The sequence below is a fragment of the Diaphorina citri genome, unplaced genomic scaffold (genome assembly GCF_000475195.1).
Source record: "Diaphorina citri unplaced genomic scaffold, Diaci psyllid genome assembly version 1.1 scaffold620, whole genome shotgun sequence".
In the NCBI taxonomy this organism is placed as follows: Eukaryota; Metazoa; Arthropoda; class Insecta; order Hemiptera; family Psyllidae; genus Diaphorina; species Diaphorina citri.
Genome location: NW_007378053.1, coordinates 119,457 through 136,382, shown reverse-complemented (window position 1 = coordinate 136,382; position 16,926 = coordinate 119,457). Strand labels below are relative to the sequence as shown.

The 16,926-nt window shown below is 37.8% G+C and overlaps 1 protein-coding gene, 2 long non-coding RNA genes and 1 pseudogene across 3 annotated transcripts in view; 1 reads left to right on the top strand and 3 right to left on the bottom strand.

Annotated features, from left to right (window-relative positions):
• Window positions 1-3,293: 3,293 nt before the first annotated feature.
• Window positions 3,294-4,211, bottom strand: LOC103510589 (annotated as a pseudogene).
• Window positions 4,212-7,152: 2,941 nt separating this feature from the next.
• Window positions 7,153-10,741, bottom strand: LOC103510588 (Krueppel homolog 2). The gene is given in 6 exon segments (XM_017444633.2): window positions 7,153-7,358; window positions 7,360-7,448; window positions 8,987-9,120; window positions 9,507-9,528; window positions 9,656-10,018; window positions 10,701-10,741. Coding segments are annotated over 6 exon segments (840 nt in total). The 3' UTR covers window positions 7,153-7,167.
• Window positions 10,742-12,397: 1,656 nt separating this feature from the next.
• On the bottom strand, window positions 12,398-14,003 carry LOC113468007. Its single transcript, XR_003391887.1, has 2 exons — window positions 13,840-14,003; window positions 12,398-12,527 (listed from the first exon to the last, which is right to left on the bottom strand). It is a non-coding gene; the product is annotated as an uncharacterized LOC113468007 (long non-coding RNA).
• A 1,596-nt stretch (window positions 14,004-15,599) lies between these two features.
• LOC113468004 overlaps window positions 15,600-16,926 on the top strand; it is a 1,897-nt gene continuing 570 nt past the window's right edge. The window contains exon 1 of the long non-coding RNA XR_003391885.1: window positions 15,600-15,993. This is a non-coding gene — a long non-coding RNA (uncharacterized LOC113468004). The remainder of the gene's footprint in view (window positions 15,994-16,926) is intronic.

Below are 16,926 nucleotides of genomic sequence, written 5' to 3'. Positions count from 1 at the left end.
TGCCAACTTTAAGTCCTATAAAAAGTATAAGTTAAGTGTGAGTGTTGGCAAACCAAAAATGTCATTTAATTCTCGTTTAACTGACCCCTTCTGGGACGTTTGATTCAGACGAATGTTATTGGCGTTACAAATAACATTCCCAAAAAGTTTTTTGAACTGCACCAAAAAAATGATTAAATATTTTTATAGATGACACGATTAAAACGCAGGGTTAAAACATTTGAAAGATATAGCGCACAGAAACAATATCGTAGACACCATAGAAAATAGAATGAAAAGAAATATGAGCCGGTAGGCCGCGGGTTCCGCCCGGGGCGGATTTTATCCTGGAGGGGTAAAGTTCGTTCTCGGAACGGCTGGCTTTCTCCTATCCTATCTTCCTTCTCTCTCCGATTTCGGGACGATAATACCCTAGCAGTTACAGTTCCCTCTATCTAACCTTTAAAAAAAAAATCGTTCCTTCACTCTAACTTAATATTTTCCCCCACTAAAAATAATACCTTAACAACTAATGTCAATTTTATAACGGCTGATTACCAATTGGTCAAAGAATAATGAAGTCCTAAACTCAATAGAAGAGACTCCTTATCAACTGGGCTTTTTTTACCATACGGCAATGGGTATACATGTTGATTTGTAATATTTGGCTGATAGGTCAAGCGCCCACGCCCACAAAATTTAAAAATTAAATTACCAGTCAGACAAATTAGAAATAACCTTGGGCCTTTTCCTTTGCGTAGCAATTCAGGATTTGTAATATTTGGCTGATAGGTCAAGCGCCCACGCCCACAAAATATAAAAATTAAATTACCAGCCAGACAAATTAGAAATAACCTTGGGCCTTTTCCTTTGCGTAGCAATTCATTACACAAGGTAGGTACAAAAATAAACAGATTACAAAACTTTCAATTTACCGTGTTCGAGAAAGAACATTTGGCGTGAAAAAAAAAACAAGTAATGTCAATTTTATAACGGCTGATTACCAATTGGTCAAAGAATGAAGTCCTAAACTCAATAGAAGAGACTCCTTATCAACTGGGCTTTTTTTTACCATACGGCAATGGGTATACAAAACAAGTAATGTCAATTTTATAACGGCTGATTACCAATTGGTCAAAGAATGAAGTCCTAAACTCAATAGAAGAGACTCCTTATCAACTAGGCTTTTTTTTACCATAAGGCAATGGGTATACATGTTGATTTGTAATATTTGGCTGATAGGTCAAGCGCCCACGCCCACAAAATATAAAAATTAAATTACCAGCCAGACAAATTAGAAATAACCTCGGGCCTTTTCCTTTGTGTAGCAATTCAGTACACAAGGTAGGTATAAAAATAAACAGATTACAAAACTTTCAATTTACCGTGTTCGAGAAAGAACATTTAGCGTGAAAAAATTCAACGTGGAAAGAAGGTACTTACCGAAGGTATAAATATTCGATTTTCAACAGTAAGCTGAAGTTGAACAGTAGGTACCTATTGTTGTAGATAGGTAGGTATTATGTACCTTATTTGGAATTTTTAAAAACAATCATTTATCAGCAACTATAAACAAATACTTCTAGCGGCTTTGTTCTGAGTATCTTACCTATGTTAATTCATTTGAGATCAGTCATTGCAAAATTTTTCTTAAATAGTTTGTTCAGTTGAAAATATTGCATTTTGCATTTGATATTGCTCTATTGAGAACCAAAGTTACATAGGACGCCAAAAAATATTTAGTAGAAAACATCACCCCTTTGGCGTTTGATGGAACAAAATGGGTACTAAATGATGGGCTTTGGTACAAATTCGCAGCAAAAGTTGTGGTGCTAACTTCACGCACCTCCTTTCTACTAATGAGAGGGGTTGTCTGATTTACTTTTTTTTACATTTATTTATTTAAATAGTATAGCAATATAGTCCTACCCTACCTCTAATTTTCTTCTTTGAATTTCGTACAATTTTTCGCGAAGGAAAGGTATTGGAAGTAGGTATTTGTATTTATTATTATTATTATTTTACACTTGTTTGATTTTCCGATGGAATTGAGCCACTTTAAAAGGGATAGGTTGTTCAGCCTATCAACTGTGGGAGTTATGGTATTACGTTAAGTACGTGAAGAAGTATTTGTCACAATGGTCCAAAGTAGTTGATATGTGCTCTGTACAGGTAGATGTGTGCAACATATCGACAGTTGAAATGAAAACTTGCTGTATAGACCGACAGTAGAATTTGACCACAGTAGTAGTAGTAGTAGCCTACTGCTGGAGTAAAGGGACTTTTCAATCCTATGCGAGCAGTATAAATAAACACTATTACATTACTATTACTTATTTTGGGAAAATTTAGAATACATTCGACCTTTGACTTGATTCCAAATTCTCTGTTCGTGATTGTATTTTAATAAATAAATTCCCATTTATTTTGGGAAAATTTAGAATACATTCGACCTTTGACTTGATTCCAAATTCTCTGTTCGTGATTGTATTTTAATAAATAAATTCCCAGCATCCTCAAGAACAATGTATAACTGTTTTCTTCGTTCTTCTGTATTCTTGTTGAAGATATCATTTGTTCCACATGAGTTAGTACCTCCAAAACACTTCTATTACTATTCAAACAACTCAGTGTATAAGCAAATGGCATTGATTTCAGAACGAAATTAGAATTCAATCTTTTGTGAAAGTATTCCCACAGTGCTATTATAATATCAGGTTTACAAACTTCTTTGAGAGACACAATACTATCCAAAAATGTTAGTATTATTCTCAGTTCTCTGCACCCTGGGCACTGGTGCAAACTATACATTTTGAAATTTGGGAAATGTCCGGGTTTTCGATGGAATGTCCGGGTTTTTGGACCCAAATGTCCTACTTTTTAAAATTTTGATCTGGAGACCCTAGTAGGGGTTCTCAAGTTTCTAGCATCATAAGAACATTACTAGTGCCCATTAATGTTCCAATCCAATTGAACTTACGTACCTACAGCTACAACTAGAATTAAAATGGACCAACCAAACTGGGCTAGAAGTGAACAGTACTGGGCATCAATAGCCGGATACCTTTTAGGTTGCAGTTGCACTAACAACCGTCAGTGAACGGTCAACTACAGATGAAGAGAATAGGTCAGTATGAGTGCAATTAGAGCTGATGAAGATATATGAAAGAAAGAGTTCCAAAGAAATAATATGTTCCTTTCCTCTCGTGTTTTGGCACTAAAATCTGACCATCGAAAATTTGACCCGATTACATTACTTTCCTTCCTATAGGATAAGGAAAGTAAAAAGCAAAATCAATCAACAAAAATTACAATTACCTTCTGACAGCCAGACCACCAATCAGTTTATAACGCAGGGATTCAGCCTGTGCAATAGCACACAATCCTCGGGTGGCTACTTTCTCAGCATACAATTCAATAGCTCCGTCAGCAAACTTGAATCTCTTCTGTACAACAGAGGTCAACTCTCTGATACGTCTGCCTTTGTCTCCAAGGACATTCTGTGTACGTGTGGCCATGATGATGATTTCAGTACGGGCAGGTGTGAATCTGATTTCAACCCCAGAATACCCATCTTCAGCCAGTTCTCTGGTAAGAAATTCATCAAGTTCAGCTCGGAAAACTCCATCAGCTACAAACTGAAGAGAAACACAGATTGACAGTGAATTAGACACACCAATAGTATTAACTAAAACCCTAAACAAGACACTAAAACCCAAGGGCGAGTCCCTGACGGTTGCACCATTAGAAATGGTCTGTGTCTGGCAGGAATACAGTAGGTGGGGGTTCTCAAGTTTCTAGCATCATAAGAACATTGCTAGTGCCCATTTATTCGGAAAACTCCATCAGCTACAAACTGAAGAGAAACACAGATTGACAGTGAATTAGACACACCAATAGTATTAACTAAAACCCTAAACTAAGACACTAAAACCCAAGGGCGAGTCCCTGACGGTTGCACCATTAGAAATGGTCTGTGTCTGGCCTCTGGCAGGAATACAGTAGGTAGGGGTTAGGGTTTCCAGACGTCCGGGTTGTCCCGGACATGTCCGGGTTTTTACATGTTTGTCCAGTTACAGTTGCACTAACAACCGTCAGTGAACGGTCAACTACAGGTGAAGAGAATAGGTCAGTATGAGTGCAATTAGAGCTGATGAAGAAATTTCTGATGTAAATAAATGAGGCCTTTTTAAAGTGGTGACATAATGGGACTCATTAACCTTAGCTGACATTATAAATAAGCTATATTGAATAAAACAAATCTATTTTCTTTGTTTCAGGTGACAAGCATTAATCATGGCAGACAGTTCACAGGCACCCCGGTCAGCTTTGACCATACTCAAGGAGCATGCTATTGCTCACAAGATTGAGGTGGCAAGTTGGGCCATCCGACTGATTGCTATACTCTTCACACTCATTTATTTCATTCCAATTGTCGGGTAAGTAGCCTTTTCACATTTGGGTTTCTATTTCTAAGGCCAGGGGTTAAAACTCTAAATAATCTGATTGGTTAATTTAAAAAAAAAAAAAAATCCAGCCCATCAGATTTGTTAAACCAATATTAAAACTCAAACTGAGTTTAAACTCACCTTGTGGCCCCGGGGGTAAGGTTGTAGTTCCACTGTGTTTCTAGTATGTAGTATTATGAATTTATGACATAGATACCTTGTTTGACATCACCAGTCTAGTTAACTTGGAGGGTAGTACGCCTGTCTTGTAAGCGGGTTCGATTCCCGTCTGGGGGCGAATTTTATATTAGACCCCAGACTTCTGATATAATAAAACTTGTTTCTTTACCCCAGCAGCCTAAACAAGGTCTGATTTATTTTACAGGTTTAAATTGTGGGTACAATTTACAAAATATTTACAGCAAAAAAAAAAAAAATCTTGTAGTCATGTTGTGATGTGTTCATATCGCATAGAATCTTATGAGTGCATAGGCAGAATGATATAGGTACCTAATATGTTAATTGGCAAAGATTTAATTCTCTGGCTAACTACTGGGAAAATTTTGGAAATGTCCGGGTTTTTGATGATAAGACTCCAATAATATTAAAAAGCGTTTTTCATTCTTTTGAGAAAATATTTGAGTTTTAGGGGCATCCTAATGTCTAACCTAGCTTTATGACACCTTGCCTTTTTTACACAACATAAAAACCTTTTTTCCCCATTTATGAAGTTTGCATTGTTGTTGATGTCTAACCTAGCTTTATGACACCTTGCCTTTTTTACACAACATAAAAACCTTTTTTCCCCATTTATGAAGGTTGCAGATGAAGGGTACATTAACTTTTTTTAGGGGCATCCTAATGTCTAACCTAGCTTTATGACACCTTGCCTTTTTTACACAACATAAAAACATTTTTTTCCCCATTTATGAAGGTTGCATTGTTGTTGTTGTTGTTTTAGCAGCTTTAGCTTTTGTCTAATTGGCAATAGCAGAATAAAGAAAGATATCTTTTTGTATCTGCTATACACTGGGGTGATGGTCTCTAGCTCTAGCCATGTTAAATTGGCTGGCTTGTCCTGAGTGGCAGTCAACCATATTGTATGTAATCTCAACCTGTCATATTCCTATGAAATATAAGACACCTTGTTTACACTGCCTTGATATTTGGCCAGAATCAAACAAAGTGCCTAGTACCTACAAACAAACCACTCATACAACAATGCATCAATACATTGTGAAGGTTAATCGTACTTCTACCTGGCTAACCATCAACCATTAATATCCCAGTAGTTAGCCAGAGAATTAAATCTTTGCCAATCAACATATTAGGTACCTATATCATTCTGCCTATGCACTCATCAAACAAAGTACATTTATTTCTTATTTTATCCAGTCTAAAAAAGATTTTGAATGATTGTAGTAATATACAAGTAGTTATCAACAGGCTTACTACTTTTTTAGCACTGCTATTAAATATGCCTATCAGACAAGATGAGTGAGGGGGAAAAACAAGTAGCTAGAATATTGCAATAAAGAAAAGCAGTAGCAATAGTATGAGATTAATGGTAGGAGATTCAAATCTTACTCAATAAATAGTAGCCTCTAGTGGCGAAGACTAAGTACCTATATTTCTTCAGTAAATACTAAATGCCTTGTGAACGAATGTAAAATCTATTATGTAATCAAACAAAGTACATTTATTTCTTATTTTATCCAGTCTAAAAAAGATTTTGAATGATTGTAGTAATATACAAGTAGTTATCAACAGGCCTACTACTTTTTTAGCACTGCTATTAAATATGCCTATCAGACAAGATAAGTGAGGGGGAAAAACAAGTAGCTAGAATATTGCAATAAAGCAAAGCAGTAGCAATAGTATGAGATTCAATAATCAACCAGTCTAATTTTGCAAATCTAATTAAGGTCTAGAGAGAGAAAAAAACTTGTTTTTAGTTCTGTACTTAAGTTGTGATTCTTATTCTCTAACAGATTGGGTGTTGGTGAACAAATGTTGTAAGATCATCAAAAAATAAAATACAATACATACCTCTTTAATTAGCACTCCAATGGGCAGAGAGGTTTGAAACATATTTTATACATATTTTCCTGTAAGAAGCTATTAAATATAATATTTCGGCATGAACAACCTGGTATTCCAGAGTTAAAGCACATTATAGGAAAAAATATATATATATTTTATTTTATATATTTATTTTACACAGATATAACAAAATAAAATATAAGATTTTAGGTCTCTTTAGCATAATGAGTATTACTGCAGAAGTTCCCAGCTCATTTCCTAATTAAGGTCAAGGAATTCAAATGCTCCAATACTCATTAACTGTGGGGTTTTGGCTACAAATTTTACGAGTGGATGCCCTTCGCACTCAACCTTTGCTATTTATTTAGCAAGGGAAATTCAGGCTGGTATACTCACTGAGTCCCACAGCCAGACTAAGCTGGTCTACTCCCTGTTTAACGTCCCCCAGCCAGACAAGTATTTACAAAGAATGTCTAAATTAAATAAATTCATTAATAGTGACTAAAAAACCTATTTATGTAGGATAACGTTGTCATAGTAACTCAAAGTTATTGATTTGTGAAAAACTCCCGAGTTCTTGGATTCAATATTATTCATTCTAGATATGACTTCTTGTCTTCTCCAATATGTGGTTCATTGAAAAAATCTCTTCTTTTTCTTTATTCTTTTTTCTTCCCTTCTTCCTTTTCTTTATTAACTAGATGTTACAATTTACCTCTGGACAGCGGGGGTTGGCGGCCAATTTCTCCACACCTTGACGGATCTCGAGGAACATGTTGCGAGTGTGAGGGTTCCGACGCGAGGCGTAACGCATCTTGAGGAACGTGTAGTACATGAATGGGGTGAACAGACCCGCCTTACCGCTGAGATAACAATCGAAATTTAAGAATTTGGCGAGTGTGAGGGTTCCGACGCGAGGCGTAACGCATCTTGAGGAACGTGTAGTACATGAATGGGGTGAACAGACCCGCCTTACCGCTGTGATAACAATCGAAATTTAAGAATTTATAGTGCTTAAGTTAGACGTTAAGGTGTGCCCAGTGTCCACACATGGTCGATCGATCGATGTCGACTGACACGTCCACGCTGCCTCGACAGCATAGATTTTCCCCATCGATCGACGGCCGGTCGACCTATGTTTGAACACGCCTTTGGACTAGCGAGATATGATGAGTGATTACTGATTACAAGTCATAGTACCAAGTCTCATTATTTCGACAATGCCTTACGCATCTTGAGGAACGTGTAGTACATGAATGGGGTGAACAGACCCGCCTTACCGCTGAGATAACAATCGAAATTTAAGAATTTGTAGAGCTTAAGTTAGACGTTAAGGTGTGCCCAGTGTCCACACATGGTCGATCAATCGATGTCGACTCACACGTCCACACTGCCTCGACAGCATAGATTTTCCCCATCGATCGACGGCCGGTCGACCTATGTTTGGACTCACCTTTGGACTATCGAGATATGATGAGTGATTATTGATTACAAGTCACAGTACCAAGTCTCACTATTTCGACAATGCCTTTTTTTTTGTTTTAAAAGTGTTTGTGTTACTTGTACAACTGCTAACGTTTAGTACCGAGGGTTTTACCCTCTATTTGGCGACAAGCTACCCACCTACTCATATTAAGCTCGCCCAGTCTTTGTGGGGCTGGGAAAAACCATCAGTACGCCATTGCCCAGATGGTCATACCAAGCAGAACGTTGCTTAACTTCAGAGATCCCTTAGGAACTCGCGCAGTCATCGTATGATAACTTGGCAAACGATATATCGATATCGATATATTTGAGGGGCCGATATATCGATATATCGATTTATCGATATATTTGCAACTCATTTACATCCCTATTTTCATTTTACCATCAGCTGATAACAAAAAATACATGACAGATAAAACCCCTGACTTTCGAATCTTTCGAAGATTCAGCAATGTGCCTCACACAACATTTCTTTATGGACCGTTTTGAAATTGTCTTGTCCGGAAATCTAAGAGAGGAGCACCAAAAGACCATTCCTTTGGCAAACAAAAAATTTCCAACCCACCTATCCTTAGGAACATCATTGTTTGTTCCCGGATAGATGGGCAGTGTGTGCTGTTCTTGTGTAAACGTGAAAATAAAGGCCTGATAACAAAAAATACATGACAGATAAAACCCCTGACTTTCGAATCTTTCGAAGATTCAGCAATGTGCCTCACACAACATTTCTTTATTCTTTATGGACCGTTTTGAAATTGTCTTGTCCGGAAATCTAAGAGAGGAGCACCAAAAGACTATTCCTAGAGGTTTGATATAATACACTGTAACAACGTAGGTCTTATTGTCACAGTCAGCCGTTCCGAGAACGAACCTTATCTGTTTAGGATAAAGTTCGCCCTGGCCGGGAATCGCACCCGCGATCTAGCGCTTACAGAACTATGTAGTGGCTATATTACAAGAGACCACAGACCAGTAGACAGCTAAGAATCATTTGAAATAAAGGCCATAATAATAATAATCTAGAAACTTACAAAAGAATCATCATGACAACAGAGGGCATGAGGAAGATTTCAGCAAAGGCAATCAGTCGCAGGATGGAGTTGGACTGGAATTCCACCAGAGAGATCAGAAGTCTAGCCCCCCACCATGAGTTCTGTCCCAGAGTCTGAAAATGGAAAGCAATTACTTTGTTAGTAGTGCATTAGTACTTCATTAGTACTTAGATTACACTCAAATGTGGGGACTTTTCTTATAAGATTCCTCTGTGTGGAGTCCAGTATGTAAGACTATTGCATCCTGACTCGCGACCTCCACTACACCGAAGTCCAACCACTACACCAAGGAAGTTTCTGTCCCAGAGTCTGAAAATGGAAAGCAATTACTTTGTTAGTAGTGCATTAGTACTTCATTAGTACTTAGATTACACTCAAATGTGGGACTTTTCTTATAAGATTCCTTTGTGTGGAGTCCAGTATGTAAGACTATTGCACCCTGACTCGCGACCTCCACTACACCGAAGTCCAACCACTACACCAAGGAAGTTATACTTACGTCTAACAGTGTCAACGAGTAGCTGGAGAAGTGAATCAGACAGAAGAGGAAAACCGGCAGAAGAGCCAAGGTGACCGGTTGTACGTAGAGGAAGATCAGGGAGAACCACAAATAGTGGAAACTATCCTCAGTCATGAGTTGTTGTCAACGAATAGCTGGAGAAGTGAATCAGACAGAAGAGGAACACCGGCAGAAGGGCCAAGGTGACCGGTTGTACGTAGAGGAAGATCAGGGAGAACCACAAATAGTGGAAACTATCCTCAGTCATGAGTTGCGTGAAGAAGGCTGCGCTGAATGTGAATGGAGGGATGCGCTGGTTCAGACGCAGTGCGGAGATGGCAGCGTTGGCGATGAGCACCTTGTAATACGAGTTCACTGGATTGCTGTGGGAGGACATGAGTTGCGTGAAGAAGGCTGCGCTGAATGTGAATGGAGGGATGCGCTGATTCAGACGCAGAGCGGAGATGGCAGCGTTGGCGATGAGAACCTTGTAATACGAGTTCACTGGATTGCTGTGAAAATATTAGGGTTATAGGCCGACATGTCCTGAGCTAGTGGAGGAAAGGAACATAATTATTATTTCTTTGGAACTCTTTCTTTCATATAGGCAAAATAAGAGATTTAAAAAATCAAATCACGAATTAAAGCAGAGAGATTTTTCACAACATTTGTGGGTATCGAAGCACTACTAAGTACCTCCTTCGCAATTAATTTCTATATTTCAATAAAGCAATGGTGATACCACCACTGGTTGCTACTCGATTAAAGTAGCTACTCAATTGTTCCCACAGGGGTGAGTGCACCCCGAATTCCGAGAACAGAGCGGCAAAATAAGAGATTTAAAAAATCAAATCACGAATTAAAGCAGAGAGATTTTTCACAACATTTGTGGGTATCGAAGCACTACTAAGTGCCTCCTTACTGATGAAAATTTTGTATTGAAACAATTTCAATAAAGCAATGGTGATACCACCACTGGTCGCTACTCGATTAAAGTAGCTACTCAATTGTTCCCACAGGGGTGAGTGCACCCCGAATTTCGAGAACAGAGCAAAAAAAAAAAACTCCGATCCCGCCGCAAATCGAACTTGGGACCTCCGACGTGCATGTTTAGAGGTTACTCTAAATACAGTAGGTACTCTTCATATTACATGTGAATTCTGTACTGTACATACATAATGTAACAGTTATTACCAAAATGCACTATCGTCAATGCCTAGTACGGTACTCTTCATATTACATGTGAATTCTGTACTGTACATACATAATGTAACAGTTATTACCAAAATGCACTATCGTCAATGCCTAGTATGAATTCTGTACTGTACATACATAATGTAACAGTTATTACCAAAATGCACTATCGTCAATGCCTAGTACCTACAAACAAACCACTCATCGATGGAGTTGGACTGGAATTCCACCAGCGAGATCAGAAGTCTAGCCCCCCACCATGAGTTCTGTCCCAGAGTCTGAAAATGGAAAGCATCACATGTTAAAAAATAAATAGGTATATACCTACGTTGGTAACTAAAAAAAAGTAGGTATCTTGTTAGTAGTGCATTTGTACTTCATTAGTACTTAGATTACACTCAAATGTGGGGACTTTTCTTATAAGATTCCTCTGTGTGGAGTCCAGTGTGTAAGACATTACACCCTGACTCGCGACCTAGCTCTTACAAGGCGACGCGCTACCCTCCAAGATTAATAGATTGCCAATTCCAGGACTTGACTTGGATTCGAACCACCAGCCTCCGGGACCGAAGTCCTACTATTACTACTACACCAATTTTTATAATCAAGCAAGGTCTTCTGCTGTTGCCACTTGTTTAGGCGGCTGAGGTAAAGGGACTTTTTAATCTCACTCGAGCAGTATAAACAAGGTATGTTCTATTCTACACCACCGCGGCTATACTTACGTCTAACAGTGTCAATGATTAGCTTAAGAAATGAATCAGACCTTCCTAGATAAATAGACTGGTAATTCCAGTAGTCGACTTGAATTCGAAGCCTCCGGAGTCCAACTACCTACTACACCACGGAAGTTATACTTACGTCTAACAGTGTCAACGAACTCCCTTTCCTTGGGCTTGATTAACTTGAAATGGGTACTCGAGCTATTTATCTCCCTTCATAAGTTTGTTAATCTGCTTTGATTACTCATTTAGTATCTCTGACAGACACTGGAAAAATATTTCAAAGTACCTATACTTACCACTAGGTCATAAGAAATCTAAAATGGTTGCAATGATAACTGTACACTTTTCTCAAGAGAGGGAGCACCCAGACATGATGATAAAATACTTACCGCTATACCCAATACTAGGTAGTCATGTACATAAATCATAATAGATTATAGAGAGGTACCCAAGAGGGGGGACAGACATAGCTACTGTGGGAAATTCTGAATGGAATGGAGAGACCAGGTGTAGGAAATCAGGAATATCAAGTCACTGTTAACTTAAGTGTGTAATCAACCTTGCTAGAGCCAAGGTCAGCCAGTAGAGAATCTGATCATTACTTACATGCTCACGTTGCTTCATTCCTCACTAAAAATAGGATACTTACTTGGTTTTTTTACTTTTTATCATCTAGATAGGAGATATGATAATTTTATACACTTTTGATTACATACAATCAGATGGGGTGGGGCATATCCTTGCTTGAGCCAAGGTCAGCCAGTAGAGAATCTGATCATTACTTACATGCTCACGTTGCTTCATTCCTCACTAAAAATAGGATACTTTGTTTTTTTACTTTTTATCATCTAGATAGGAGATATGATAATTTTATACACTTTTGATTACATACAATCAGATGGGGTGGGGCATATGTAATATTCCAGGAAGTTTATGATGAAGGGTACATTAACTTTTTTTAGGGGCACACAATGGTCCAAAGTAGTTGATATGTGCTCTGTACAGGTAGATGTGTGCAACATATCGACAGTTGAAATGAAAACTTGCTGTATAGATTTCATCTTTGATTGTATAAGACGTGTTTAGCTGCCGTGTTTATCATCTGAAATGAAGAACAGAAAGATAGAGTAAAGACATTATACGTGTTGATCTACAATGTTTCGTACAGGCTTAGTTAGCTTTGAAAGTAGTACGCTTGCCTTGTAAGCGCTGGATCGCGGGTTAGATTTCCCGGGGCGATCTTTATCCTAAACAGGTAAGGTTGTTTTTTGGAAAGCCTACATAGTTACAGTTCATTCTATCAAACCTCTGAGAATGGTCTATTGGTTTTAATGAGGTGGAGAGATTGACAAGGGTACAGTAAATAGTAGTGCTTTATTTAGACTGTCGAATTAGGACATGTAGTCCCTTTATCTCAACATTTTAGTATTACACCACTTTGTTAAAACCCCCTGTTACAGTTCATTCTATCAAACCTCTAAGAATGGTCTATTGGTTTTAATGAGGTGGAGAGATTGACAAGGGTACAGTAAATAGTAGTGGTTTATTTAGACTGTCGAATTAGGTCATGTAGTCCCTTTGTCTCAACATTTTAGTATTACACCACTTTGTTAAAACCCCCTGAATAAATTCGTGTGATTGGATTTACAAGCTGTCATTTTAGAAAAGTAAGCCATTCACTATCAGGTAGACCTGACGACAAGTACACCTGATCAGGTCTACCTGATACTCGTAGTGTGTGTGCTCATCAGATATACCTGACAGACGGACCTTTTCAGCCGTACCTGTCAGGTCTACTTGATAGTGTGTGTGCTCATCAGGTAGGTATCAGGTAGGCCTAACAGACGGACCTTTTCAGCCGTACCTGTCAGGTCTACCTGATAGTGTGTGTGCTCATCAGGTAGGTCTGACAGACGGACCTCCTAAACAGGTAAGGTTGTTTTTTGGAAAGCCTACATAGTTACAGTTCATTCTATCAAACCTCTAAGAATGGTCTATTGGTTTTAATAAGGTGGAGAGATTGACAAGGGTACATACAGTAAATAGTAGTGACTTATTTAGACTGTCGAATTAGGACATGTAGTCCCTTTATCTCAACATTTTAGTATTACACCACTTTGTTAATACCCCCCGAATAAATTCGTGTGATTGGATTTACAAGTTGTCATCTCAGAAAAGTAAGCCATTCACTATCAGGTAGACCTGACGACAAGTACACTGATTAGGTCTACCTGATAGAGTTTGTGCTCATCAGATATACCTGACAAACGGTTTTCAGCCGTACCTGTCAGGTCTACCTGGTAGTGTGTGTGCTCATCAGGTAGATATCAGGTGGGCCTGACAGACGGACGTTTTCAGCCGTACCTGTCAGGTCTACCTGATAGTGGCTGGCCTAAGCAATATGAAACGCTTACCTTACATCACGGCATGGTTCGCTCCGTCATCCTTACTGCTGATGGGGTACTTCGGCTGGGGGTGGAGCCAGACAGCATACATAGTGAATACCTTTGTGCAGTATATTACTCACCGCCTGTTAAACAATGTTTACAACTGGGTTAGGAAACGTAGATAGATTCATATGAAGGTTTCATAAAAAAAATCGTAAACGAAAATAATAATAATAATAATCTTCTTTTTCTTCACCTTTTCCCGTGTTCAGCCTCTCAATCAGCCCTAACTAGGGTGATTGCTTTGGGCTGACATTTGGTGGCTACAAATTTTACGAGTGGATGCCCTTCGCACTCAACCTTTGCTATTTATTTAGCAAGGGAAATTCTGGCTGGTATACTCCCTAAGTCCCTCAGCTAGACTAAGCTGGTCTACTCCCTGTTAAACGTCCCCCAGCCAGACAAGTATTTACAAAGACTGTCTAAATTAAATAAATTCATTAATAGTGACTAAAAAACCAATATTTATGTAGGATAACGTTGTCATAGTAACTCAATGTTATTGATTTGTGAAAAACTGCCGAGTTCTTGGATTCATTATTATTCAGGCCGCGGGTTCGATTCCCGCCCGGGGCGGATTTTATACTGATGGGATAATGTTCGTTCTCGGAACGGCTGGCTTTCTCCTATCCTGTCTTCCTCTTCGATTTCGGGACGATAAGACCATAGCAGTTACAGTTCCCTCTGTCAAACTTCTTAAAAAAAAAATCAATATTATTCATTCTAGATATGACTTTTTTGTAAATACAGTCTTCTCCAAAATGTGGTTCATTGAAAAAATCTCTTCTTTTTCTTTATTCTTTTTTCTTCCCTTCTTCTTTTTATTAACTAGAATAAGAAAGTAGGACACAAACTGTAGTAAAAGTAGTCATAGAATATTATGATCGTTAACCGTGTACTACCGAGCTCTATCAACTAGGTACGTTAGGAATCCATTACCTAATATGCACCTATTTAACAGCCCATTAGGATTCAGCATTTAATGAGTATTACTGCAGAAGTTCCCAGCTCATTTCCTAATTAAGGTCAAGGAATTCAAATGCTCCAATACTCATTAACTGTGATTACGAGGAAGAAAGTAGGACACAAACTGTAGTAAAAGTAGTCATAGAATATTATGATCATTAACCGTGTACTACCGAGCTCCATCAACTAGGTACATTAAAACTGTAGTAAAAGTAGTCATAGAATATTATGATCGTTAACCGTGTACTACCGAGCTCTATCAACTAGGTACATTGGGAATCCATTACCTAATATGCACCTATTTAACAGCCCATTAGGATTCAGCATTCAGTGGCAAAGAAGTCCTTTTTATTCAAAGTCCAGGAATAAAAAGTAAAAAACCAAATCGGAGCGAACTGAAATCTTACTTCGTACACTGTACACTCCATAAAAGAAAAACGTCCAACCAAACTTTGTTAGTACACCAATGTATATTTGAAAATACCAGCATTCAGTTTGTAGCACCTATTACACAACAAACAAGTATAATACATTTCCTGATAGTGGAATGTCATGCACCTAATTAGATTACTTCTCTCATGAATTCTTCATGTTCTTACTTTCTTTTTCACCATCTAATGAATGGGAATGGAAAGTAGAAATTATAGGTAAGTGGGTATTAATGACTATTATGCCTCGCTAATTAAAGAGGGAGCATTCAGTTTGTAGCACCTATTACACAACAAACAAGTATAATACATTTCCTGATAGTGGAATGTCATGCACCTAATTAGATTACTTGTCTCTCATGAATTCTTCATGTTCTTACTTTCTTTTTTGCCATCTAATGAATGGAAAGTAGAAATTATAGGTAAGTGGGTATTAATTACTATTATGCCTCGCTAATTAAAGAGGATATAATACTGTACACATAAATTTATTGATTGCTATTTGTTCTCATGTATCTTGGTCATCAATTATGCAAGAATTACATGTCCCATAGAGCTCTACTAAGAACTTTGGTCAGTCATGTACTGTCACACTTACCACAGGATCTTGAAAATCAGTTCTACAATGAATTCCTTTTGCACATACACAAATCTAGGTGGGTAGATGAATTCAAATTGAATGAGGAATGTAAATCCACAGGATTATGAAGAACTGATAATTGATAAGGTAAATTCGTAAATTGGCGAATAGATCTGAGAACTTCCAACTTTCGAGTTTGATTTGATAAATTTTTAATTTTTTCTTCTTCAAGTACCTAGGTACCAAGCAAGAACAACAAACGGGAGAGTAGGGGAAATAAACAGCTGATTTTATTATTTTTTACTTCCTCAAAAAAGGTGCGTATACATGAGGGTTTTTTTAGGCGAGACTTTTCAATGTGTTTTATTCCTAATACAAAAATGAATCAAATATGAGGGTGCGGAACAATCTAAAATGGACAAATGATTAAACTGGTAATGTATTAATTACAAAGGAGCTCAAGTATATTATACCTCCATGTTAATTACACATCCCAATGATTTAGAAGCATAAAAGTAAAAATTAACTACACACCCCACATACGGCATACTCCACGCCACTGCGCACTACCGAGTTGAAGTTTTTCGAATGTTTTTTTAAAAATTGGAGGGGAAGGGTTTGTTTTTGTTTTTATTTTGAAATAACAAAAATCTACATTTGTACATTTTGGTCCTTTTTGTTTCGTCGCCTTCAAAAGTGCAGAAATGTTCTAAAAATCTCTTCCTTTTCCTGCTGAAAAACCCCAAAATACCAAGATGACTACCAACATTATCTCGAAGAAAAGAAAGGTAAGGTTTGATCAATATTTCTCTTCCGTTGATGTTTTTTTACGCGAGACTTTTCAATGTGTTTTATTCCTAATACAAAAATGAATCAAATATGAGGGTGCGGAACAATCTAAAATGGACAAATGATTAAACTGGTAATGTATTAATTACAAAGGAGCTCAAGTATATTATACCTCCATGTTAATTACACATCCCAATGATTTAGAAGCATAAAAGTAAAAATTAACTACACACCCCACATACGGCATACTCCACGCCACTGCGCACTACCGAGTTGAAGTTTTTCGAATGT